This window comes from Lepidochelys olivacea (genome assembly GCF_965140295.1).
Source record: "Lepidochelys olivacea isolate rLepOli2 genome assembly, chromosome: 2".
In the NCBI taxonomy this organism is placed as follows: domain Eukaryota; kingdom Metazoa; phylum Chordata; order Testudines; family Cheloniidae; genus Lepidochelys; species Lepidochelys olivacea.
In genome coordinates this window covers 41343577-41369639 of record NC_140412.1, presented here as the reverse complement: position 1 = coordinate 41369639, position 26063 = coordinate 41343577, and the positions used below count along the sequence as shown (strand labels likewise).

Here is a 26063-nt window from a genome sequence, read left to right as displayed (position 1 = left end):
CTGGAATGGTGGTTGAAACATCAAGGGACATATGAATCTTTAGCGCATCTAGCATGTAAATATCTTGCAACGCCGGCTACAACAGTGCCATTCAAACGCCTGTTCTAACTTTCAGGTGACATTTAAACAAGAAGTGGGCAGCATTATCTTCCGAAAATGTAAACAAACTTGTTTGTCTGAGTGATTGGCTGAACAAAAAATAGGACTGATTGAACATGTAGGCTTTAAAGTTTTACATTGTTTTATTTTTGCATGCAGGGTATTTTGTACATAATTCTACATTTGTAAGTTTCATGTAACTTTCATGATAAAGAGATTGCAGGACAGTACTTGTATTAGGTGAATTGAAAAATACTATTTCTTTTGTTTTTTACAGGGCAAATATTTGTAATAAAAATAAAGTGAGCACTGTCCACTTTGTATTTTGTGTTGTAACTGAAATCAATATATCTGAAAATGTAGAAAATATCCAAAAATATTTAAATAAATGGCATTCTATTATTAACAGCATTAATCACGATCAGTATTTTTTATCACGCCATTAATTGCGATTAATTTTTTTAATCGCTTGACAGCCCAAAGGTTTTCCTTCACATTGTGACTTGGGCCCGATTTTAAACATTTTCTGGGGCAAGTGGGGGTGTTTGAATTTGAGAGTTCCACTTTGCTAAGCATATGGAACCATGCATGCTTGTGTTAGCAACTGCTTACTTACCTAACATAGCAGCAGCCCTCACGGTTTCTTTTAGGAATAAGACAGAAATAAACGCACTACCTGGGGAAAAAATATATAGATTTATACAGCACTGTATTAAAATGGGATGGGCCAGGCATAAAACACATAATAACTGCTGTGATGGCTGCAGTATGCTTTGTCATGCAGATATTGAGGCTCAGTGCAGTGGTTGTATGATCAAGGGACTGGGAACATGGACTTCTGAAATCAAACTGAGCTGTCACTTACAATGGTGTATGTTGTAGGTGTAAATTCAGATTAACTCCATTGACTTTGGAAGAGCCTCCATTTTTGTTCTGGTGTAACTGAAGGCAGAATTCCGTCTTTAGGGCTGGTCTACACATAGGTTTTGTACCATTTTAACTGTATCCATTTGAAACAGGTGCAGTTCAAGCATTGCGACACCCAAATGTGGACATTGCTTATATATCACTATAGCTTCATCAGAAAAAATTCAAGCAGCACAAAAACTGAATGTAGAGTACTCCTGAGGGCCTTCTGCGCCAAAAAATTAAAAATTCTGCACGCATTTTAAAATTCTGCAAGCTTTATTTGTCAATAAATAAATGAAGAGGCTCTAGATGGCAGTGAGGAGCACAGGCCACTGGCTGTACGAAGGTGGGAGATCACCCTGCAGCCTGATCCATCCCCCACCCCAGGGACATGGACTCAGTGGTGAGGCTGCACCCAACCCTGACACAGCACAAGGCCTGTGCCTGCCCCAGAAACACCCTGAGGCCTTGCCCCGCTGCACCAGGCACACCAGGTATGGGGGAGGCAGGCTCAACCAGGCAGAATCCAAGTGTGGAGGGGGTCTGTGTCGGGGGATCCAAGTGTGGGGTGAGAGGATTCTGTCTGGGACAATCTGGGTGCAGGCAGTTCAGTGGGGGGAGGGGTCTAGGTGTGGAGGGCTCTGGATGCACAGAGGCTCGTTGGGGGGGTTCCAGGTGCAGGGGCAATGGGACTCTGCAAAAGCTTCCAGGTGAAAGTGGGTGTGGCTCAGCAGAGGGGTCTGAGTGCTGGGGGAGTGGGGCTTGGTGGAGTGGGGGTCTGGGTGCAGTTAGTTGGGGGTCAGTGGCTTGGGGGTCTGGATGTGGGGGCTCAGGGTGGTGCAGGGAGGTGGGCTCATCAGGATGGGAGCTTGAGTACAGGGAGCTCAGTGGGGCATGGTCTGGGTTCCATCAGTGAACTCTGTGGGGGCTGGAGGCAGGGGGTCTGGTTGCGGGGGGGCTCCAGATGTAGGGGTTGAGGTTCAGTGGAGTGGGGTTTGGGTATGGAGGGTTAGGTGGGTTCTGGATGTACAGGGTGAGGCTTGGTGGGGGCATCTGGTTTTGGGAGGTCCAGATGCATGGGGGTTGGGCAGATGGGGGGACAGCTGCCTTTACAGTGACCCCCACCCCTCACTGCTGAGGAGTGATGGGGCCAGGAAGCAGGGGAGGATGCTGAGCTTCCTGCAGCTGGAGGAGGTTTCTGGGGGCGGGTCTGACACAACCGCAGCCACTCCTTGTAGGGGAAGAGGAAGTCCCATCCTCTCCTGCCTCCAGCCCAGGTGGGACTAGCAGCTGATCCCAGCTCAAAGTAGGAGTCACTGGCTGGGTGCCCCCAGCCCTGCGGTGATTTACCTCTCTGTCAGCTGCTCCCGGTGCCTGAATGATATAGCTGTGCAGCTAGGGAGTGGTGTGTGACTGCTCTTGCAGCTTCCCTTTGCTTCCCTGTCAGAAAGTCATTTTTCTTCAGAGAAGCAAAAAAATCTGTGGGGCACATTAATTTTGCACATGTGCAGTGGCACAGAATCCCCCCAGGTGTAGTAGACTGGCTCTATGCCCAGCTGTTCCCACTTCATGGCCATGCATAACTCTGAATCTCTCTGGGCTTCTCTTTATTCATCTGTACAGTGGTATGATAACACTTCCTTAAAGTACACAGTATTTGCAGAAGTACCTTGAAATCTGTGGACAAAAGCCACTATATACATGCAAATTACAGGACAAACTTTCTAATCTGCACTACTGACTAGGAGACTCGTTGTGATTTTCTGAAATTTGAAAATTAACATGTAACACACCTGCAGGACTAGGCGCTTTTTTAAGGTCTTCTAAGGGTCCCTGTGATGAGTAGCAGGGAGGACCTTAAGGCTTCTGAGAGGAAGGCAAAGTCAGGAGTATTGGGAGAAGTTAGTCGCAACTCAGGGCAACCACATCCTTTTTTCTGAGACCCAACTCCTTTCCCTGGCCAACTCTCTCATTTTATCTCTCTTCCCCCGATGCCTACTTCCAGTCCTGCTTCATGTGGGGAAGTGGCAGTAGGTGAGCAGTTCAGGGAAGAAGCAGTGGCAGGGACCATGGCTGGATGAGTCAAGGCCAGGAACAGCATGAAATTGTTGACATCCCAGGAAGGGGGTTCTATTCTAGTACACTGTTGGGGAAGCGGGAGCTATGGAGGCGAGAACTTAATGGAAACCTCTCATTTAAGAGAAAGAATGAGAGAGAGAGAGAAAGGGACTTGAGGAGAGAAGGAGGCAGAGGTGAAATAAGGAGGAGAAAGATGGAATACGAGCTCACTTGTAAATTCCAAGAATGATTACAGAGGGAGGGGATGGAAGGATGATCTTGTGCCTCGAACACAGGATTGTTCTATTGTTCTGTTGTTCTCGAACACTGGGCTCTATTCCTGGCTATGCCATGAACTTCGTGTTTGACTGTTGGACAAATCACTTAACCTCTCATTGCTGACTTCTCTGCCTCAGTATCTCCATTTCACGGATGACAAAACAAAGCACCTGTGTCTAGCTGCCAAGCATATTTTGAGCATTTGCAAAACACCGCACAGTCTTTGGCTGAAGAAATGCAAAGTAGTATCATTGTTTCTGCTATAGTGCTTGTCCTCATGGCTGTAAAATGCAATATCTGCATGTGCTCAAATGCATAAGACAAGGGAAAAAATATCCAGCCTGTGACCTGCTGCCTGGGGGAGAGCAACACATGTGACAAAGAGGGGACAAATGATTTCTTGAGTTGCAAAACACTTGTTAAAAAAAATCAGTGTGAGGTCTCCATGAACCTCAGGAGATAGACAAGACAATCAGCATTCAGCACTCACCCATTCCGCAGAAAGTCTCCCACCAGAAACACAACATTTTTCTAAACAGCTTAAATGTAAAGGATACGAAGAGTTATGGAGGTCTAGCTAAACCATTAATAATGAGAAAAGAAACTATTTCTGAAAGTGCATCTCGAAGATGTAGCTACTTAGCTGATTATGCTTCCTTTGCACAAGACTAAGATGACAGCTTTGGTGAACAAAAACACACTGGTATCCAAGCAACACCTTGTAAAACCAGAGCCAACCAACGAACCAAAAAAAAAAAAAAAAGATGGGGGGAGGTGTGGATGGGGGACGCCCCCCCCACCCTCAGAAACTGAATTACTGCTCTCTTTCTCTCCCTGCAATCACAGCTCTTTCAAATTTCATATCAGGCCATCTACCTAGACAGTTGCTATAACAACAAAGAACCATTGCTTAATGAACTGACGCTTCTGTAATAGAAGGGGTTTTTTGAGCCTGTGATCTTGTCATAGAAGTTAATCAATATGTTAAATGAAAGAACAAAAAGATTTGTGATCTACCCCTGCAAGGTACTGAGTACCGCTTGGAAGATGCCAAATGCCCTCAATTCCCATGAAAGTGAATGGGGAACAGAGGGTCTCCAACACCAGGGGAGGATAATAAATTTTAAGCCCTGATTCTTCAAACACACATGAGTAACTTTATGCACATAAGTACTCCTATTGACATCAGTGGGACTACTCAGATGGAGAGTTGCCAGTTCTTGCAATTTTATCATGAGTTTTATAAATTTTGGTGTTTTTCTTAAAGCCCCAACTCCTGGGGTCATGGCATTGTGAGAATTCCACTGAGGATATGTCTCACTGCAATCAGCAGGTATGACTGCAGCATATCCAGACGTACCTGGGCTCATTTTGATCTAGCTAACTCATATAAAAATAGCAATGAATCTGCGGCAGTATGGTGGCTCCACAGGCCAGCCATGCCCGCCCAAGACTCAGGGTACCTACTTGAACAGTTGCCATCCATGCTGCCACTACATCACACAGCTATTGTTATTTAAGCTAGTTTTGATCTAGCTAGATCAAAGCTAGCTTGGGTACATCAACACATACTGCAATCATACCTCCTGATTGCAGGACCCGTTAGGCACTTTTGAAGACTTTGTCCTAATGCTCAGCACCTAGTAAAATTTGGCCTGGACAAAGCAAGAGCTCATTGATTTAAAATTATATATCTAAAGAAGTCTTTGAGCTCCGTTCTACCCTGGGTTAGACATTGGTAGGAGCTACATACAAAACGGAGAAGATAGACCCCATGGAAAATATGGGCACTTTCTAAAGGCATGAAAAACCCAAGACTGAGTCTTCAAAAACAAGTTACTATTGCGCTGCAAGACTTATGATTTGCTGCAGTATCACAGTCATGCTAGGCAAAAACTACTGCATACAAAAGAAAAAAAATCTTCATTCAGGGGCTTAATTGTTCTGTTGAAACAACCTTGTCTTTCATGCATCAACATAATATAGGCTGTTTTGTATTCATTATCAGTGTAGTGCTACACCACACAAATTCCAGTTCCCTGAAAGAAATGTTTGGAAGACTCTTTATTCTGCATGATGTACAATTAGACATTTAACGAGGAAGAAATGTAGAGCACTACATTCATTAGTTTAGACCGTTGCTGATTTTCCCCAGGATTTTTTCTGTGTCTGGTTATCCTCAATTTCTGTGGCACAAGTAGAAATGGAGAATCATTTTAAATTTGATGTCTATCACTAATAAACAATTAATAGTTCGAGCAGTGATTGAAAAACAACTGTCGTCTCACAGATATGGAGTGTATAATTAGGTTTATTTTTGTTTTTCTTTTAAAAAGGAGTAATATAGAATCACAGTCACAGAAGCTGGTGACAAAAAACACATATTAGAATATTCAATCCATCCCTCTGTCAATGCAGGATTGATCCCTACAGTACTTTTTCTAGTGTTTTGACCAATTTAACCTTAAAAGATCCAAGTGATGAGATTTCCACCACTTTTTCCACTTAGAAACTATTCCACAGTGTAATATTTCATTGGTAAGGTGTTTCCCATTTATTAATCTTATCCCTTTCTAAATTTCATCCTATTACTCCGATTTATATTCCCATGTATTACCCTTAATAATTCCTCTCTCTTCTGTACGTTTATAACTTTCAAATATTTGTAAACCGTCCTTCCAGATCCCTTTTTCATATCTGAGACTAGCTCATTTACTTATTTTTTTAAATAGATCACACACACCCACACACAGTTTTTGTTGCTCTGCTGTGAAATCTCTCCCACTTGTCAATATCTTTCTGGTAATGTGTGACACAGAAGTGAAGTTCTGACTCATACTCTCTGTCTATTAAGCCTGGTTAGAGCAAGCACAAGATCACATCCATTATTTAAGGGGGAATAACTTAAAACTGTATATTTTGCAACATCACTAACAACAATTTAGATGAAATGTGAAAGAATGTTTACCTGGCATTATTTAAGCCCTTCTGTCAATTTCATTTTCAAGAGGCAGAACCTCAGCTAATGTAAATTGTCATAGTCCCATTGAAGTCAGTAGAGCTATGATAATTTACACCAGTTGAGGATCTGTCTTCAGGTTCTTAGTGCCACAGTGTTTAAGTTTCAAACACTGCAGAGGGACCAACTTTCTTCATTGTTTTTTAATGGTGAAAACACTACTTTTGGTCTTGTTCAACCTCTTGAATAAATAAGTCCTAAATCTTTTCATCCAGCACTGACTTTAGATACTGCAAAGGGTATCTCTCCTGGAGGCCTATAGGAAAAGAATTTTTCTCCCCAGGTCATAGAATGGCTACAGAGTCATTCTTTAACCTCCACTGCATCAGCCTATGTCCCTAAAATATGCCACTCCATGAATGGAGCTAGTGAATAACTAGGAACAGGGAGAAAAATTAGACTACTGACCTATTATGATTCATTTTGATGAGGGATACTTAGATACTATGGTGATGGATGCTCTTATGTACACTTGGCTAGACAGATTAGATAAAGCCCTGGATCTCTCCCTGTGTCAAGACATATCACAAAAGGAAGAAAATGAAACAATGATTGCATGCATACACAAAATTAAACAAGAAGTTAGATGTAATTTCTTAGTGTCAGTGCCATTCTACCCAAGAAGTGTAAGAAGAAGTGCATAACAGTTAATTGGCCAATCAAGCCTATTTTTATCATGCAAGATAGATATTAATGTTGTCCTGAACACAAAAGAAAGGGAGGAATTACAAAAGTAAGTCGTTCAAATAGTGACCTTTTCCTATCCATTACACACTGAAGATGTGGCACGTCAAGGATGACTGAGTGGCAGAGGCAGAAAGGGAAAGATGGTGGACAAGATGTCAGAAAAAGGTCTTTTCCATATCTAGCTTCTTCTTCCATCAAAAAAGTAACCAAAATATTGGAGGCTGGTATCAACAGAGAACTGTAAATCTTAGTTAATTCAAGATGCTGAATAAGAAAGAAAGAAAGAAAGAAAGAAAGAAGACTACACAGAAAACTATAACATCCAGCTATGTGTTCTTTTAGAATGAGAAGAATAAATGCATTTAAAAAAAATTCTGAAATAAAACTTTCTGGAGACTTATTTCAGGGCTGCTCTTAGCTGAGTTCTCAGAACCACAGGTCCTCATTTATCACAGGGATGTTACATAATAACGAACGGGAGAGGAGGTGGACCATGCAACATAGTTCCACTCTGCGAAAATGTCTGAGAACCATTCCCCCAAAGAACTGCTTTTCAACTATATCATCTTTAAAGTATCAGAACAAACTTCTTGACCCAAAGCCATTTGGGAATGGATATATGAGAATGCAAAAGCATCTCAGCAATGCCAATCTTAGTGGATTATGCATAAAACCAATTTTTCATAGAGTGATAAGAACTGTATAAAAGATGGCCTCTGATATCACAGCTCTCTCCTTATTTCCTGCCAATTTATTGAAAGCCTGAAGAAGAAATAAGAATCACCTGTTATAAATCTTTGCAAGCAGGCTGGCTAACCTAGTGAGGAGGGCTTTAAACTAGGTTCACTGGGGTAAGGAGACCAAAGTAAGTGAGGTAAGTGGGGAAGTGGGATACTGGGAGGAAGCACGAGCAGGAGCACATGAGAGGGGAGGGCTCCTGCCTCATACTGAGAAAGAGGGGTGATCAGCGGGTTATCTCAAGTGCCTATACACAAATGCACGAAGCCTGGGAAACAAGCAGGGAGAACTAGAAGTGCTGGCAAAGTCAAGGAATTATGATGTGATTGGAATAACAGAGACTTGGTGGGATAACTCACATGACTGGAGTACTGTCATGGATGGATATAAGCTGTTCAGGAAGGACAGACAGGGCAGAAAAGGTGGGAGAGTTGCACTGTATGTAAGGGAGCAGTATGACTGCTCAGAGCTCAAGTATGAAACTGCAGAAAAACCTGAGAGTCTCTGGATTAAGTTTAGAAGTGTGAGCAACAAGGGTGATGTCATGGTGGGAGTCTACTATAGACCACCGGACCAGTGGGATGAGGTGGACGAGGCTTTCTTTCAGCAACTCACAGAAGTTACTAGATCGCAGGCCCTGGTTCTCATGGGAGACTTCAATCATCCTGATATCTGCTGGGAGAGCAATACAGCGGTGCACAGACAATCCAGGAAGTTTTGGAAAATATAGGGGACAATTTCCTGGTGCAAGTGCTGGAGAAACCAACTAGGGGCAGAGCACTTCTTGACCTGCTGCTCACAAACCAGGAAGAATTAGTAGGGGAAGCAAAAGTGGATAGGAACCTGGGAGGCAGTGACCATGAGACGGTCAAGTTCAGGATCCTGACACAAGGAAGAAAGGAAAGCAGCAGAATATGGACCCTGGACTTCAGAAAAGCAGACTTTGACTCCCTCAGGGAACTGATGGGCAGGATCCCCTGGGAGAATAACATGAGGGGGAAAGGAGTCCAGGAGAGCTGGCTGTATTTTAAAGAAGCCTTATTGAAGTTACAGGGACAAACCATCCTGATGCGTAGAAAGAATAGTAAATATGGCAGGCAACCAGCTTGGCTTAACAGTGAAATCCTTGCTGATCTTGAACTCAAAAAAGAAGCTTACAAGAAGTGGAAGATTGGACAAATGACCAGGGATGAGTATAAAAATATTGCTCGGGCATGCAGGAGTGAAATCAGGAAGGCCAAATCACACCTGGAGTTGTAGCTAGCAAGAGATGTTAAGAGTAACAAGAAGGGTTTCTTCAAGTATGTTAGCAACAAGAAGAAAGTCAAGGAAAGTGTGGGCCCCTTACTGAATGAGGGAGGCAACCTAGTGACAGAGGATGTGCAAAAAACCAATGTACTCAATGCTTTTTTTGCCTCTGTCTTCACAAACAAGGTCACCTCCCAGACTATTGCACGGGGCAGCAAAGCATGGGGAGGAGGTGACCAGCCCTCTGTGGAGAAAGAAGTGGTTCGGGACTATTTAGAAAAGCTGGACGTGCATAAACCCATAGGGCCGGATGCGTCACATCCAAGAGTGCTAAAGGAGTTGGCGGATGTGATTGCAGAGCCATTGGCCATTATCTTTGAAAACTCATGGTGATCAGGGGAAGTCCCAGACGACTGGAAAAAGGCTAATGTAGTGCCCATCTTTAAAAAAGGGAAGAAGGAGGATCCTGGGAACTACAGGCCAGTCAGCCTCACCTCAGTCCCTGGAAAAATCATGGAGCAGGTCCTGAAGGAATCAGTTCTGAAGCACTTAGCGGAAAGTAAAGTGATCAGGAACAGTCAGCATGGATTCACCAAGGGCAAGTCATGCTTGACTAATCTAATTGCCTTCTATGAGGAGATAAAGGCTCTGTGGATGAGGGGAAAGCGGTGGACGTGTTGTTCCTTGACTTTAGCAAAGCTTTTGACATGGTCTCCTGCAGTATTCTTGCCAGCAAGTTAAGGAAGTATGGGCTGGATGAATGGACTATAAGGTGGATAGAAAGTTAGCTAGATTGTCGGGCTCAATAGGTCGTGATTAATGGCTCCATGTCTAGTTGGCAGCCGGTATCAAGTAGAGTGCCCCAAGGGTCGGTCCTGGGGCCGGTTTTGTTCAATATCTTCATAAATGATCTGGAGAATGGTGTGAATTGCACCCTCAGCAAGTTTGCAGATGACACTAAACTGGGAGGAGAGGTAGATATGCTGGAGGGTAGGGATAGGATACAGAGGGACCTAGACAAATTGGAGGATTGGGCCAAAAGAAATCTGATGAGGCTCAACAAGGACAAGTGCAGAGTCCTGCACTTAGGATGGAAGAATCCCATGCACCGCTATAGACTAGGGACCGAATGGCTCAGCAGCAGTTCTGCAGAAAAGGACCTAGGGGTTACAGTGGACGAGAAGCTGGATATGAGTCAACAGTGTGCCCTTGTTGCCAAGAAGGCCAATGGCATTTTGGGTTGTATAAGTAGGGGCATAGCCAGCAGATCGAGGGACGTGATCATTCCCCTCTATTCGACACTGGTGAGGCCTCATCTGGAGTACTGTGTCCAGTTTTGGGTCCCACACTACAAGAAGGATGTGGAAAAATTGGAAAGAGTCCAGAGGAGGGCAACAAAAATGATTAGGGGACTGGAGCACATGACTTATGAGGAGAGGCTGAGGGAACTGGGGATGTTTAGTCTGTGGAAGAGAAGAATGAGGGGGGATTTGATAGCTGCTTTCAACTACCTGAAAGGGGGTTCCAAAGAGGATGGCTCTAGACTGTTCTCAGTGGTAGCAGATGACAGAACAAGGAGTAATGGTCTCAAGTTGCAGTGGGGAGATTTAGGTTGGATATTAGGAAAAAAATTTTCACTAGGAGAGTAGTGAAGCACTGGAATGCGTTACCTAGGGAGGTGGTGGAATCTCCTTCCTTAGAAGTTTTTTAGGTCAGGCTTCACAAAGCCCTGGCTGGGATGATTTAATTGGGGATCGGTCCTGCTTTGAGCAGGGGGTTGGACTAGATGACCTCCTGAGGTCCCTTCCAACCCGGATATTCTATGATTCTATGAATGTAAACACTATTTTGAATGTTTAAAAACATAAAAATGCTATTTTAAGATCTATTTTTAAAAATACATTATTAAAAATGTACTGTTTTCTTTCCTTGGAGAAGAGAACAGCTGTCAGCTCAAACTATTTAATACTCTGGACAGATGTAAGAGCTCACATCATTACAACTGTTCAAAGAATATTCCCACTGTGTCACTCAAAAACATGGTCTGGTCTTCTTGGATTGAATCTATTTTTTAAAAAATTACTATTATAGGCCAAATTTCTGGCCCACATCTTCACAGTGCTGGATGCCCTCTATAAAACTCACTAATGTCACCACCTCATAGGATCAGACACAGAGTTTTCACTTTAATTGAAAACAAAATATTCATATCATCACTTTAAATGTATAATCTGTAATATATATAGTACAGCATGGTAACACACAGCGTATCCAATCCTAGGAGCAGGTCCATTATAAGTACTGTAAGAAAATAAGAAATGCCAGATTGTCTTATTTGACAGATTCATGACAGAGGGATGATATTTTGAAAAATATGCACAAAGAGGGCAGAGGTAAGGTTGTCTGTTCAAATAAATTTAAGAAATTTTACTTTTGAGTGCTTAATTTCTCAATCTTAACACTGAACTATGATCTATGGAAAGAAGCACATTCAACTTCAGTGCAAAATTGAAGCCAGCTTGGGTGTGACCCCCTCCCCCCTGAACTAGCTGAAATGTAATGAGAAAAATATTTCTTCTATTAGAAGACCTGCTCTAGAAGTTACTTTTGCCCAGTTATTAGCAGAAGGCGATATTTGACTTGATCAGTCCATCACAGCTCAAAAGGAGGGCCTAAACTTCACAAAATACTGTTTCCATGGCTGTAGTTTCAGTAAGAAAACATCTTGTGGTAGGAAATATTACTGGAGGTGTTGACTTCATCAGCACACTGAATCTGGTAGTTTATTTCTTCTTTCTTGACATTTGCAGTTTACTTTCCTTTCTTTAACATTGTTGAGAGGTTATCTAACTAAAATAGTGTACAAATTTGTGTACAAACTAAGTACTGGAGAAACAAGCAGAGTAAGGTACAGAACTGCTAGATGAATGTGTTTGCTGGACAATGTATAATTTTATAGTTCTACATTGCTTAAGAAAATGATATTCAGAGTGGGTAGAAGGGAATGGAATATAAAGTGTTGTAGGGATATTCATATTTTAAAACCAAATTTTGGTTTGGTTAAAAAGACAGTGAGAGGCAGGGCAGGGAGAATAATGTAATGTTTATGGAAATGTTTTCCATGATTTTTGGAGAGTAGGAGGAGCAGGAGAAGCAAGAGAGACAGATGGTTTAATGAAAAGATTTCTCTGCAAACCTAGGTGGAGAGAAAGATACAAAGAACGTGAAATTGACCAGATCTAGTTTTGCTGTCCAAACTGAATAAAGTGCAAAAAGCAAACACAATATAAAGTAGAATGAAGAAATTTAAAAAAAACCCACTTTTTAAAATTGAATGGGTTGCTGGGTAGTTTTTTAATACTGATTTTTATCTGAACAATGCTTCTTTGGATTTCCAGTACATCTGGAACTGGCAAGATTTGCAATTGCTGAAGTTATTACTATTGCCACTACAAAGCCCATATGTATGTGTCAGCCCAACATATTGTTTGACCCTCAGGTAAATATTTCATTTCCTTGTATGATAAATCCTTCCAAGGACTGTGCGTTCTGATGTACAGTTGGACTTGATGCCAAAACTCAGGGACATTTTAATGTTAAAGGGCACAGTAAGCTGCCTGCACCTTCCCTTCTTGCACACCCACCCACCCCTCACATGCACGCGCATAAATGAAACCTTCCACTACAGCCAGGAAGTCTGCAGGGAAAAAGAGTCTGAAGAAAGACTCCAGGATGCAGTATCATTTTCAGAAGTGTTTATTCTAGGAGGAAAACTGATAGAAAGGGACAGTCCATGAAATACATGCTGTTTCTGGTGTCAAGATGAACTCCGGTGTATCTGGATTCTGATACGGCTGCACTGGATGCTTCAGTTTTGCATGTGAAGCAACGTTGCTAAGGGATGCAGCTGCACCAGTCAATTCCTATTTCTGCAGCTTCTGTGCTATGCTAGCGTATCTACTGTAATCTCCACTGGTACAGATGAGACAAAACTGTTTAAAAATAAATTTCCCCAGAAAAGAAGAAACAGAATATAAATGAAATACCACCACCATAACTAAAATTATGAAAAGGTTTTGTCCCTGTAGTGATTGGGTGCTTAAATGCATTAATAAAAGGCTCTAAATATGGAATAAGACATAATAAAATAAGGGCCATGATATAAATAATTACTTGAAAGGTCTGTTGATTTGTCCTATGCAAGCACAAGATGGCAGCATTAGCAGTGCCCCAGAACAAAGTAAAGGTTTCTGGAATTTTGTAGGCCTCTCTAATCACATAGGCCTCTTATCAGAGGCGGTAGAACAGTTTATGCACTTAATAAACTTCCCAAAAGAGAGAAGGAACCAAAGACGCTAATCTGAGGAAAAGCACAACTTGGTGCAAACGCACACAGTGGCATTCACTATGGTACAAGGGCTCAGGAGAGCCACTCAGCACTGTTTAAGCTTCCTAGTGCAGCTGTGCTTGTGGAGCCAACAGTAGAGCATAGGGCAGAGGGAGAAGGGAGTGCCAGAAAGGGTTGGTGTGGAGGCCATGCATAAGTCTGCATGGAGGATGGTGATGGGCAAGGGACAGCATGGGAAAGCCAGCTGATGCCATGGTGAGAGGCAACTGTATAAGACAGAGAAAAGTATGTAAGCACAAAAGGCTCAATCCAAAGCTCACCAAAGTCAAAGGAATGACTTCTGTCCATGTCAATGGGCCTTGGCTCAGGACCCATTGTGGGGTACCTCAAACAACTGGATATTGACCCAACACGTACTGCAGTTCTACATAGAAGTATCCTAGAGCACTAAGCCAAACTATGGGATAGATTAATATGGGCTCTTTTGCATTGAATAGGAGTTTACTTTAAATTTCCATCCTATTCAATTGTATGATTCATTCACTTCCAGACTGTAATAGCACTACTTCCCCCCAAATTCTCTCTTCTCTCTGCAATTCCTCTTGTATTTTTCTTATACTTCTCACTAACAACTGTTTAGTAAAATATCTACATAAATAAAACATGGAAAACCAGCTCACCTATGACGGATACACATCCTAATGGAGCTATAAGGGCGGCTGGAGCAAATCCATAAGCTGCAGCATTCCCCAGCTCTCCGAGCCCCATGAGGATAATTCCACACCACCACAGCTTGCTTGTGTAATAGGGCTTTTCATTTGCTTGGCATGCCAGGCGGAGATGAGCATATTTCTGGAAGTTAATTATTAGGAACAGATGAAAAAGAAGCTTTCATTGTGTTAATACATAGAATGAAATTTGAATAATTAGGGGGCCTGTCAACTGCAAATTCCAGGTATGTCAAGATTTCCTCTTTTTTTAAAATTAGTTTCAGTTTGATGTTGCAGACATAGTACTTTGTACTAATACTGTGCTACTTTGGCTTGATGCTTCCTTAACCAAATACCCTGGTTTGAAATGATGAAAAAGCTACCCCATGAAATAAATCCACCCGAAAACATATCAAGGAACTCTGAAGTTAATATATAGTCTAGATGGCTAGCATTACAACCCTCTGGTGTTATTTCAAAGGGCTTTTCAGGAAGAAAAATTTTTTTTCCCAGGGTAGCCTAAGTGGCAATGCAATTGTATGAAGCTGAAGCCACAAACCAGGTGAAGTTGGCCATAGAGGAATGTGCTCCTTCTAGCTGATCCATGAAGCGGCTTCAAAGACAGTTTAAGAATAAAACTGTGTGCAACTAAGCATGGCTAGTATCAGGAGGAACTGGCATTCCCTTTCACACAAAACGGGGCCTAATTCTGCTTGCCTAACTCACGCATGACTTTAGTAGGATTACACACATTAGTGAAGCAAGCAGGATTTGGGCCATGATCACCTGCTATACAAAAAAACAAACAAAAAGACCCTAGCACATTGTAAAGCATAATCTGGGTTGGCTTAGTCTCAGTGCAAGAAAGTTTGTCAACACTGTCTATGTTCCAAATGTCTTAATTTCTATTTCAACAGTACAGTATAACATAAGCAAATAACAGTTTGTCAACCCCTTTTTCTACAGGGCAGAAGTACTATTTTCTTGCATGGTGATTGTTTCCTATTTAGTCTTATACCTAGAATTGTGCTGTGACCGAATATTTTGATGACCTTGGTCATTCAGGGCTTCTAAAATAGAGTTCCGGCTGCACTGAAATCACTAAAAGGAGTGAGCAGGTGATAGTCAAGAATGTATAATTATTGGGTGGATATGCAGTTTTCACTATGCTAGTCTTGCTAGTGCGTGATACTCTGCCTATCATGTGGCCTAATATTATCTCAGTTTCTCCCATCAGTCTGTATCCATCTGTTGTCTCTTGTCTTATTCTTAGATTATAAACTCTTTGGAGCAGGAACCATTTTTTTGTTCTGTGTTTGTACATCATCTAGCACAATAGGTCCTGGTCTATGACTAAGGCTCCTAGGTACTATGTTACTGCAAATACATACATAAATAATAATCTATATGGTCTCACATACAGAGCCAAATTTCTCACCAGCCCTTCTGCACAGTGTAAGAAGTAGTAACCAAGAGGGCTGGCGTTACAGCTCTACCTAGACCTGGTTGGAACAATGCCTTTTTCCTTGTGGAAAATTTCAGTTTTTTGGCAAAAAATCTAAAACCAATCTAAAACCTTTTGATTTGGAAATACTGAGGCAGTGCCTCATGGGAGTTGTAGTTCAGATGTCCCGTTCTCCTCTAAAGGCTGGGCTCTCTGGTCAGATGACATCTCCCATGATGCACTAGGGTCTTGCCTCTGGATGCGGGGAGGGGGTGCACCATGGCAGTTGCACGGCTGTTGTGCTCCCTGTGGAAGGATGTCCAGCAGGGGGAGTCCCGGCCATGAAGCGGAATGGGAGGATGAGGCAGCTGAAGTGGCATTTCAGAATCTCATAAGACATTCTCATGAGGCCCCGGAGTGGCATTTCAGAATCAACATATTTTGTTTTTTGTCTGAAATATTTCAATTTTCAGGCTTCAGTTTAAAAAAATAATCCACAGAAAGCTGACATTTTGGGTTAGAAATTCCATTTAGTCAAAAACCTAATTTTCTATTGAAAAACGATTTTGAAGGAAAATTTCTGATGAGCTCTAATTGTACCCTCATTCTGTTCCCTCACTCCCAAAAATCCACATGGAGGCCCCGAGAAGAATTCTAGAGTGCATGAAGAGACACCTTCCATGTATGTGATCATACAACCTCAATCCACTGGCAGCTCTTACACATCCTCCTCTGTTCAGATTGCTCATGCTCTAAGCATAAGTATTTTGCCCACATGAGAATTCTGAGGGCATTTCCAATGCAGCCGAAATGCAGTCACCCATCTGTACTGACTTTGGTGTGTTTGTTTGCAGACTGCTTTTTTATTTGGGGCCCAATGGAGGGGGTGAAGGGAACACAGGGAAAAGGAGTCATTTGGTGGGTGGGATAGTGAAGAGTAACGAAATTTGGCCTCTATCCATTAATATTAATAGGAAAATAAATGTCGGGGTTTAAAGAAGTCAGGCGTCCATTTAATAAACATCTGTTTCATTACTAAAGGGGACAATGCCATTTTTATAGGGCAATAGAAGTTTCTGCTGCAATTGGTTATCCGTGGGGAGAGGGAGTAAGTCTTCATTAAGTTTGTACACACTGTTTAAAGAAAGGAAGATGCCTCAGTTCAAATTCAGCCCAGGTTGTTAATGAATAAAAGTTAAAGCTTGTTTGCAGGCCAGTGTATTCTCAGGGTGCTTCCTAGTGAAGGTCCACCTTAGAAAAACCACTTTAAGCAAGACTAGGGACAAAAACTCTGAATTACCTCTTCACCCTGACCTTGATCAAACTTCCAGTGTAGTCAATGGGAGAGATTTTCCACTAGAGTTGGATCTGCCCCCATTAGAGGAGATCCTAGTCTCCAACCCAAAATTGAGGAACACTGGCTGTGTCTTAGAACAATGGCAAATTACAAGGGGTCTGCGGATATACAGAATACTTCTGTTTCTGGGGCTGTCAATCTAGAACCATTCAAAAGCACTAAATCCACTTAAGAAAATAGACGTGGGCTGGTGAAGAAGTTCCCTGGTTGAATAAAAAGGTGTATTAGTGAATTTTATATTCCACAGACTTTCATGAAAGACTGTGTAAAAGAGATTATGCTCAGAGATAGAATTGCGGTTGCATCCTTAATAGACAAAATCAGTTTTATACTAAGGGGGCTTAAAAAAACCTGAATACAATGTTACCAAAGTAATTTTGCAAGAAATCTCTTTTATTTTTTTTAAATTTTCAAAGCTTCAAACATGGGTTCTGCCCGTAAACATTCATTGGTAAGATTACTGAAAATACTTAAAGGGACATTTTCAAGATAAAAAAAATCACAATAAAAATGGTTACTGTTTAACTAGTAGCAATTTTGATTATTAAAACAGAACAGATTTTAAGAATTCACATCGGTGATCCTTACTCATGCCAACAGTCCAACTGCGTTCAAGGGATTACTCTTGAAGGTGAAGTTGCAAGGTCAGGACCACAGTTTGCTTTTTGTCCTTTATGCTATTTATTATTAGCATTTCCTTCAACTTGCACAATGAAACTAGGCTGGCGAGCACTGCTTTCCGCCCCAATCTTGCAAACATTTAAGTAAATGTGTTAATTTATTTACAAGACTAGTTTTATTAAACAGGATTGGGGCCTTTGTTTATTGGCAGCTTCACTTTAGGATTTGCATTCACTAACACACTGGCTCTCAAGCAGTGGCGTATTAATGCCTAGGCCGGCAAATTTGCAGGGGCGGCAAATTTATAATAGCAGCCAGAGGCTGCTTCCCCCAGTGCCGGTTCGCGCCCTCCGCCCCCGCCCCAACTCCACCCCTTCCCGCCCCCATTCCCTGCCCCTATTGGTCCCCTTCCTCAAATCCCCGCCCCGGCCCCGCCTCCTCTCCTGAGCACCCTGTGTTCCGCCCTTTCCCCCTCCTTCGCGAAGCTGTTTCGTGCACAAGCACTGGCAGGGAGCAGGAAGAGGCAGGACGCGGCGGCACGCTCAGGGGAGGAGGTGGAGGTGGAGGTGGAGGTGAGCTGGGGTGGGGGAGTTGCTGGGGTGGGGGGGGGCGGCAATTATTTCTGGGCCTAGGGGCAGCAAAATCATTAATCCACCACTGCTCTCAAGTTGAGGGTGACAATCACCACTGGGGTCATGAAGAGGTCCAAGGGTGTAGTGTTTTTATGGCTAGTTGGAGGGAGGAATTCTGAAACTTTCTTCTATTGTAACATGGGGTCACAATATAGACAAGGTAGAGAACCATTGCACTATCACAGAGTTACTGGTTGTGGGGGAGCCTACATTCAGTGAACTATTAAAATGATTATTTAAAAAGTGCTTTAATTAGATAAATAAAACATACATCATTTACTAAAATTTAAATAAATCAAAATAATTAGAAAAAATTATTTCATACCTGGATATTCAAAGAGATACTAATCAGAAAATTTCCAGTGATTGCCAACAAAACACCCAAGAGCTGAGTCTGCAAAATTTAATTAAAAAACAAAGAAAATTAAAACATTGCTACTTATGAATTTATACAGGCATAATAGAACAGAAGGATCCTGCTAACACTTTTGTGAAAGGATAAATCAGGAATAAATTAAATAAAATAAATATAATTGATTTTTTCACTTATTGAATTCATGCCTCACTAACTAAATCAATGAGGACTGTCTCTGCCTGAATACCCATAAAGATAATGAAGATGGTGCATTCTGCCTAGGACATGAGCAGTAAACAACTGTAAATTGAAGGTTATTCCATTGTACAAGTTGTTTTTGCCATCCTTTGAAATTGTAGTATATCCAAAGAAAGCTTGATAGGATTTGAGAAGATGTTATACTGACATGAATTTTTTATACAGCTAAGAATGTTTAACAATTTTATTATAGATATATATATATATAATATACACATTGTAAGGAGAGTGGTCACTTTAGATAAGCTATTACCAGCAGGAGAGTGAGTTTGTGTGTGTGTGGGGGTGAGAAAACCTGGATTTGTGCTGGAAATGGCCCAACTTGATTATCATACACATTGTAAGGAGAGTGATCACTTTAGATAAGCCATTACCAGCAGGAGAATGGGGTGGGAGGAGGTATTTTTTCATGCTTTGTGTGTATATAAGAAGATCTTCTACACTTTCCACAGTATGCATCCGATGAAGTGAGCTGTAGCTCACAAAAGCTTATGTTCAAATAAATTGGTTAGTCTCTAAGGTGCCACAAGTCCTCCTTTTCTTTTTGCGAATATAGACTAACACGGCTGTTACTCTGAAACCTGTCATTATAGAGGCTAGAAGCTAAGTCAACAGCAATCAGACTGTGCACACCACAGTACAGTCATTTGTGTGCTAATGTATTCATCATATGACACAAGATATCCAGCAACACAGGTATCCTGATAATTTCCTTAATGCATTTTGTTATTTCACCACATTCTGTTCGAGTTGGGATGTCTGCTTTCCAATAAGATTAGCAAACTTTACACAAAATTGGGAAATTCAAAAAATGAAAACAGCATACATTATTTGGAAAAAATTATATTTAGGTGCTACTTCAGCAAGCTCAAATGCCAGGCTACACTACAAAGTAACCTGTGTGGGCGCACCATGTTATAACAGTTGTGTCCTGATCATGGTATAACGCAGTTTGGTCTTGGCAGCGTGGAAACCATGTTTCTAGTACCATGTGCCACAGTTCAGAGCAACTGAATCTGTATTTCCCCTCTATGGTCCAGCAAGGGCCCCACTCTCAGGCTTCGGGCTCCCAAGCAGTCGTCTTTCTCCCATCTGATTTGGGTACTCCAAGCTGAACAGTTTCCTACCTTCACTTTTCCCTACCCATCAAAAGACAGTCTGTTTAAGCAGGCCTGCTTGCTTTTTCTTCAGAGACTAATAAGGGTAGTTGCTCACAGTTATAAATGACCATACAATTCTACCTAAGTGTGGTGTTTAGATGCTACTTGTAATTATTAGAACTGGGAGCACTGGCTGTTGGGAGTCTGAAAGGACAGGAAACAGGAAGGAGTGGGGGAAAGTTGAGGAGGTGGAGTGAGAGCTACTGAGGGTGCAGCAGCAGCTTGGTAAAGAGGTTTCCAATTTAAAAATAAAGTCCTGTTGAAGTTTGTTAGTACCTTGCCTGGTTGCTACAACACTAAGCAAGCCTATTTTATTCTTAAAAAGGAAAAGCATTTGAGCCAAAACATTAAAAACAACAAAAGAACCTACACGCATGATAATAAACTTACCAGAGATCACCCCTTCCAACATGGGCTCTGGCAGAAGCAGTCCTTCAAAACCCCACCCCAAGGGTTTTCCTGTGGTTTCAAGTTCATCACACTCTTTGCTCAGAACAAGAACACAGGCTTATGGGGCCTCGGTAGGCCAAAGTCCTTCCAACCCTTTGCTAAGGATTGGGGCCCACCATGGACTGAAGGGCCTGTCAGTTGGCTGGATCAGAACAAAAGCCCCGAGTCAGTTATTTATCCCAAAGTCCTGTCTTTGTCTGCAGGTCTCTGAAAAATCCAGTCTGAACTTCTGAAGAGACCCTGAATAAATAATCAGTCAGACAACGGGTCTCCTCCCTAGAGTGAAGACTCAAAAAGGGTAATAACTGGAGAAATTAGATCAGCATGCCCACTCCTTCTAGGCCTGGTCTGCGCTGGGGGTGGGGCGGAATCGATCTAAGTTACGCAACTTCAGCTACATGAATAACATAGCCGAAGTTTTAGAGTAGCAGCCGGGTTAGTCTGTATTCACAAAAAGAAAAGGAGTACTAGTGGCACCTTAGAGACTAACCAATTTATTTGAGCATGAGCTTTCGTGAGCTACAGCTCACTTCATCGGATGCATTCAGACGTACTTAGATCTACTCACCGCAGTGCCTTCACTGCAGTGAGTCAACTGCTGATGCTCTCCCTGTGCCTCTCGTGCAGGTGGAGTACAGGAGTCAACAGGAGAGCACTCGGGGGCGGGGGGTCCATTTATTGTGTCTCGATGTGATAAATAGATCTCCCCTGGATTGATCAATGCCTGCCGATCCGGCAGGTGGTATAGACATACCCCTAGAGAAGTTACATACACTCTCACAATAACACAAATGACTGCATTTTTAATGGACCCCAAAGGTATTAAACTTAATATAATAAGGTTTAATTTAAATCAGTAAAGTTTATTCAGGATATTGCTACAGCCCTTTGGTCTTTGTCCAGACTAGAATTTAAGCATGGTGCTAGCATGCTAGCTAACAGGCTAACTCATTTCAGTCTAGCGCAGGCAAGGCAGTGTATACTTTAACACTGTACTATTGAGTTAAAGCTTGAGCTCAAGCCTACCCTCTCAGGTTATGTCTACACTGAGCTGGTAGTCCAGTTTCTGACTGGAACACCTGGTTGAATAAGGACCCTGGTGGCTCTGGTCAGCACCACCGACCGGGCCATTAAAGGTCCAGTCAGCGGTGCTGCGGCACTAAGGCAGGCTAGTCCCTACCTGTCCTGGCACTGCACTGTGCCCCGGAAGGGGCCAGCAGGTCCGGCTCCTAGCCGGGGGGACCACGGGGCTCTGTGAGCTGCCCCCGGCATTGGGGGGCCGTGCCTGCAGGTGAGAACTGTGCGCGGAGCCTCCTGACCCCCTGCCTACTAGCGCCAGACCTGCTGGCCGCTTTCAGGGCACACGCCACGCTACGCCACTGACTAGGAGACACCCAAGGTAAGCCCGCGCCCCAACCCCTCCCCAAACCCAGAGCCCCCTCCTGCACCCTAAAGCCCTCATCCCCAGCCCAGAGCCCATACCCCCTCTTGCACTCCAAGCCCCTGCCCCAGCCCAGTGAAAGTGAGTGAGGGTGGGAGGACAGCGAGCCACTAAGGGAGGGGGAATGTAGTGAGTGGGGGGCAAGGCCTCGGGGAAAGGGCAGGGAAGAGGGTGGGGCCTCAGAGAAGGGGCGGGGCTAGGGTGTTCAGTTTTGTGCCGTTAGAAAGTTGGCAACCCTACTGGAGAGGTGTAATTTCCAGCTTGGGTAGACGTACATGTCCTAGCTCTGCTTGAGTTAGTGTGCTAAAATAGAAGTGTGGCCATGTGAAGTTTAGTAGTTAGCGCTAGGGTTGCCAGGTGCCCAGTTTTCAACTGGAAAGTCCAGTCAAAAAGGGGACATGGCAGAGTCCGGTCAGATGTACTGACCAGACACCAAAAGTCCAGTTACCATAGGCCAGGGGGGAGAGGGGCATTGGGTTATCAACTTGTGCCAGACCCTGCTCAGCCGAGGCTGCCTCCTACTTGCATATCATGGGCAGGCAGGCAGCAGGCTCCATGTCAGGCTGTAGCTTCAGAGCAGAGCAAGTCCAGCTGCGGGGAGGGGGAGGATCTAGCTATGAGGAAGGGGGAGAACAGTGAGTGATGAGTAAAGAGAGGGAGAGGAGCGAGCGGGTGGCCTGGACGAAGAGGCGGAGCAGGGGGTAGGGCCTTGGGGGAAGAGGTGTGGCAAGGGGGGTCCAGTTGTCAGCAATGAGAAAGTTGGCAACCCTCGTTAGCACTCTAAAATAGCAATGTGGCAGAGGTGGCAGCTCAGGCTAGCCACCTGAATACGTACCTAGGGTCTCGAACGAGCTTGTACTTGGGAACTAGCCTAAGCTGCTGCAGCCACACTGCTATTTTTAGTATGCTAGCTCAATCAGAGCAAGCATGTATACATCTACCCAGACTGGCAATTATACCTTCCAGCTGCTGTGTAGATATAAAAGGCAGTGTATACCTGGTTTACACTGCCTTGTCCACAGGCAGCGAGTTATATGGGCCCGTGGTGCTCGTGTTCCACCAATATTCAGGAAGGTGGGCCCGGCTCCACCAATGTTTGGGCTTATATTTTCAGAGCCATACCATCAATAGAACGGACCAGGGCAATCGCTCTGGGCTCTGTGCTTTCGGGGGTCCTGCGCTTCAGGGGGATGCAGGGTCCAGGGTGGCCTGGGGGCTAGTGGGGGACTTGGCAGCAGCGAGCGACCAAGTCCTAGCCTGTTCCGCTCAACCCCTCCTCTTCCCGCCCCTGCTCCACCCCCGCCCTGAGTTAAGAAATTATATTATCAATTTAGGCAGTAAACTTTTCAGAGCAAAGGCCAGGTCTTCTTCTGTCTTGTATGCAGCACCAAGAAAAGTGTTGAAGGAAGGAACTCAAGCTTTTTCCAACTCAGAGCATAGTTTTTTCCAACTCAGAGTGTCTTCTAACAACAGTTGTTTAGCCAAATACTCGAGGGCCTAGCACTTGTTGATAATCTTCCAGAACTGTCAGCCTGTTCCTGCACACTCTAGTTTTAGCTAGAGATGTAAACTAGTAGACTGCCTGATAAGGAGCACTGCAGGCTTGTCGCCCAGAAAAGAAATGGCCTGCTTTCTCCTTTTACATCCTCCCCCAACCCTGCACCCCCAAAACCCAAAACAAAGCACAAACACAAAGCTGAGTTCAGCAAACATTTTCCTGAGCTACTTGCTGCTTTTTCAGAAACTGTTCTAAGCTCCTGGAAACCCACACTCCTTTTCATTTGTTCTAGTAGTTTCTGCCTGATACCAGTCAAGAGATGCTGCTAGAATCCTGAGTAGATGAAAGCTGTTATTCTTTGTTTGACTGAGCTTTCCACAGACACTACAGGCTTCACTGTCTGTCAACTTTGAGGACTGAATCATTGCTGCATGATAAAAGCTCTAAATGATAACATTCATGGTCTTAGTCACTGCAGAGAAATACAGCTTGTTGGGGAAAGAGCGAAACATAAAGCAAGGAGATTAATATCAACAGAAAAGGAGTAGATAAATACAAGAACCCAGTGACAACAAATCCAAAAGACAAAAAAAAAAGCATGGAAAGAAAGTGTTGAGAGAAAATAAGTGAGACTCACAGGACAAACTAAATGGAGCCAGGAGTTGTCTACACACATACTGAAACCAAAATAATTAAATCAGTTTTAATTCATACCCTCAATTATTTTGATAAAAGTCTGCATATGCACACAAGGGCCCTACTTTGATGTAACTTTCATAATAAACCCTCTGGGTAATGTAGATTTAAGTGAGGTCAAAGTCTGATCAAAACAAACAGAAAAAATTTAGACTGAAATAACGCAATCCACACTAGTTGTTACATTGGGTTTGTCTTTACTAAGATAAAATATGTATAGTTTGAATGTGTTAGCTAAAATTCTAGTATAGGCAAGATGTACTGCAATATATGTTAAGCTGATTGACTTGAAGCATTTGAGTTTTAGCAGGTGCTAGTTAGAACAGGCTAGTTGATGCATTGTAAAACAAATGCTCCTACCTTCCTAGTCAAGACAAACCCCATTTAAACTAGATTTCTGAAACTCTGTGCCTAGGACACAGGACACGGGATTCCCCTCTCACATTTTATCTAGACTAGAGTGTTTGGTCATGTTGTAATGTAATACTTTGCTTGTAAATGCTAATGTACACATTTCACAAACATTTGTTCTAGAACACAAGCATTACTCCTGGTGGTGGCTGACCCATCTGGTAAACCCTGGCCAGAAGCAATTGTTTGTGAGGTGTCCACATTAGCATTTGTGATCATATCAGGTTAATGCAGTAATTGATAACCAATTAAAATTTGTTACAACAGGACCAACAACTCTAGTCTAGATACTGTGAATGTAAATCAGCAGTTAACTCCTTTGCAGAAGATGGAGTGACTTGTAGAGCCAGTGAATTAAATTCTTGTTTGTTTTGTTAGATAGTGAATGCATTTACTTTTGAAAGCTGGTTGAATTTTCATTGCTCACTCCTACAAAAATAACAATGCTCCGTTTCTTTAGCGCTCATCTTTTAGTTATGTACCAACTGGCTATCTCCAAGTTTACTGTAGTACATTCCAAAGTCCAGATTAGTCACTAGAGAGAAAGAGTATACATCCAACTATTCACGTTAATAAGAATTATGCTTTTCAGGGGATCTGCAGTGATATTATAAAGAAGAATGTATAACTGTTAGCTTATTAATGTCACCAAAACTACAGATGGAATAATTACAGCCTTGTATACAGGTTTCAGAGTGGTAGCCATGTTCGTCTGTATCAGCAAAAAGAACAAGGAGTACTTGTGGCACCTTAGAGACTAACAAATTTATTTGAGCATTAGCTTTCGTGGGCTAAAACCCACTTCATCAGATGCATGCAGTGGAAAATACAGTAGGAAGATATATATATATATAGAGAGAGAGAGAGAGAGAGAGATATTATATACACACACACACACAGAGAACATGAAAAAATGGGTGTTGCCATACACACTATAATGAGAGTGATCAATTAAGGTGAGCTATTATTAGCAGGAGAAAAAACCTTTTGTAGTGATAATCAGGATGGCCCATTTCCAACAGTTGACAAGGGTAACTTTATTTATCAGGTTAGCAAAAGATCTGTCACGTCCCTCAACACTATTGCACACCACCTATTGCTTCCCTACAAATCCAAACCCCTGGTTTTTGAGCCTGATCTAACTTCTGTTGGAATCAATGGGATTCTTTCAATTGATTATAATGGGAGTTGAATCAGACCCATTCTGAAGATTGAAACATCCCAATCTTTTTGAAACTAGAGTCTTCCAAACTTTATACTGTTTAAGTTATTTCTTTTTGCATGATACATGGAACTTTGTTTTTATTTTACAAGTTTTTTGAGCTCATCTTCTGTTCTGCATTCCCCCTCCTGACAGAGAGCAACATTTAATTTTAATTACTGGCTAGGAATTTCAACAGTAATGTTCACCTTCTTACATAAACTAAATTAGCACAACTATAAATCCTCCATTTAGCTCAGAATTACATTTGGCACCAAGGTTTCAGAGTGGAAGCTGTGTTAGTCTGTATCAGCAAAAAGAACGAGGAGTACTTGAGGCACCTTAGAGACTAACAAATTTATTTGAGCATAAGCTTTCGTGGGCTAAAGCCCACTTCATTGGATGCATGCAGTGGAAAATACAGTAGGAAGATATATATATATA

General features: G+C 42.7%; 1 protein-coding gene across 1 annotated transcript in view; it reads right to left on the bottom strand.

Annotated features, from left to right (window-relative positions):
- The window catches only part of NIPAL2 (NIPA like domain containing 2), a 66343-nt gene that overhangs the window by 26023 nt on the left and 14257 nt on the right, over positions 1-26063 (bottom strand). The window contains exons 2-4 of the mRNA XM_084619136.1: positions 18475-18543; positions 14066-14237; positions 716-775 (exon numbers count right to left, since the gene is read on the bottom strand). Of these exons, the coding sequence (XP_084475262.1) occupies positions 716-775; positions 14066-14237; positions 18475-18543 (301 nt within the window). The remainder of the gene's footprint in view (positions 1-715; positions 776-14065; positions 14238-18474; positions 18544-26063) is intronic.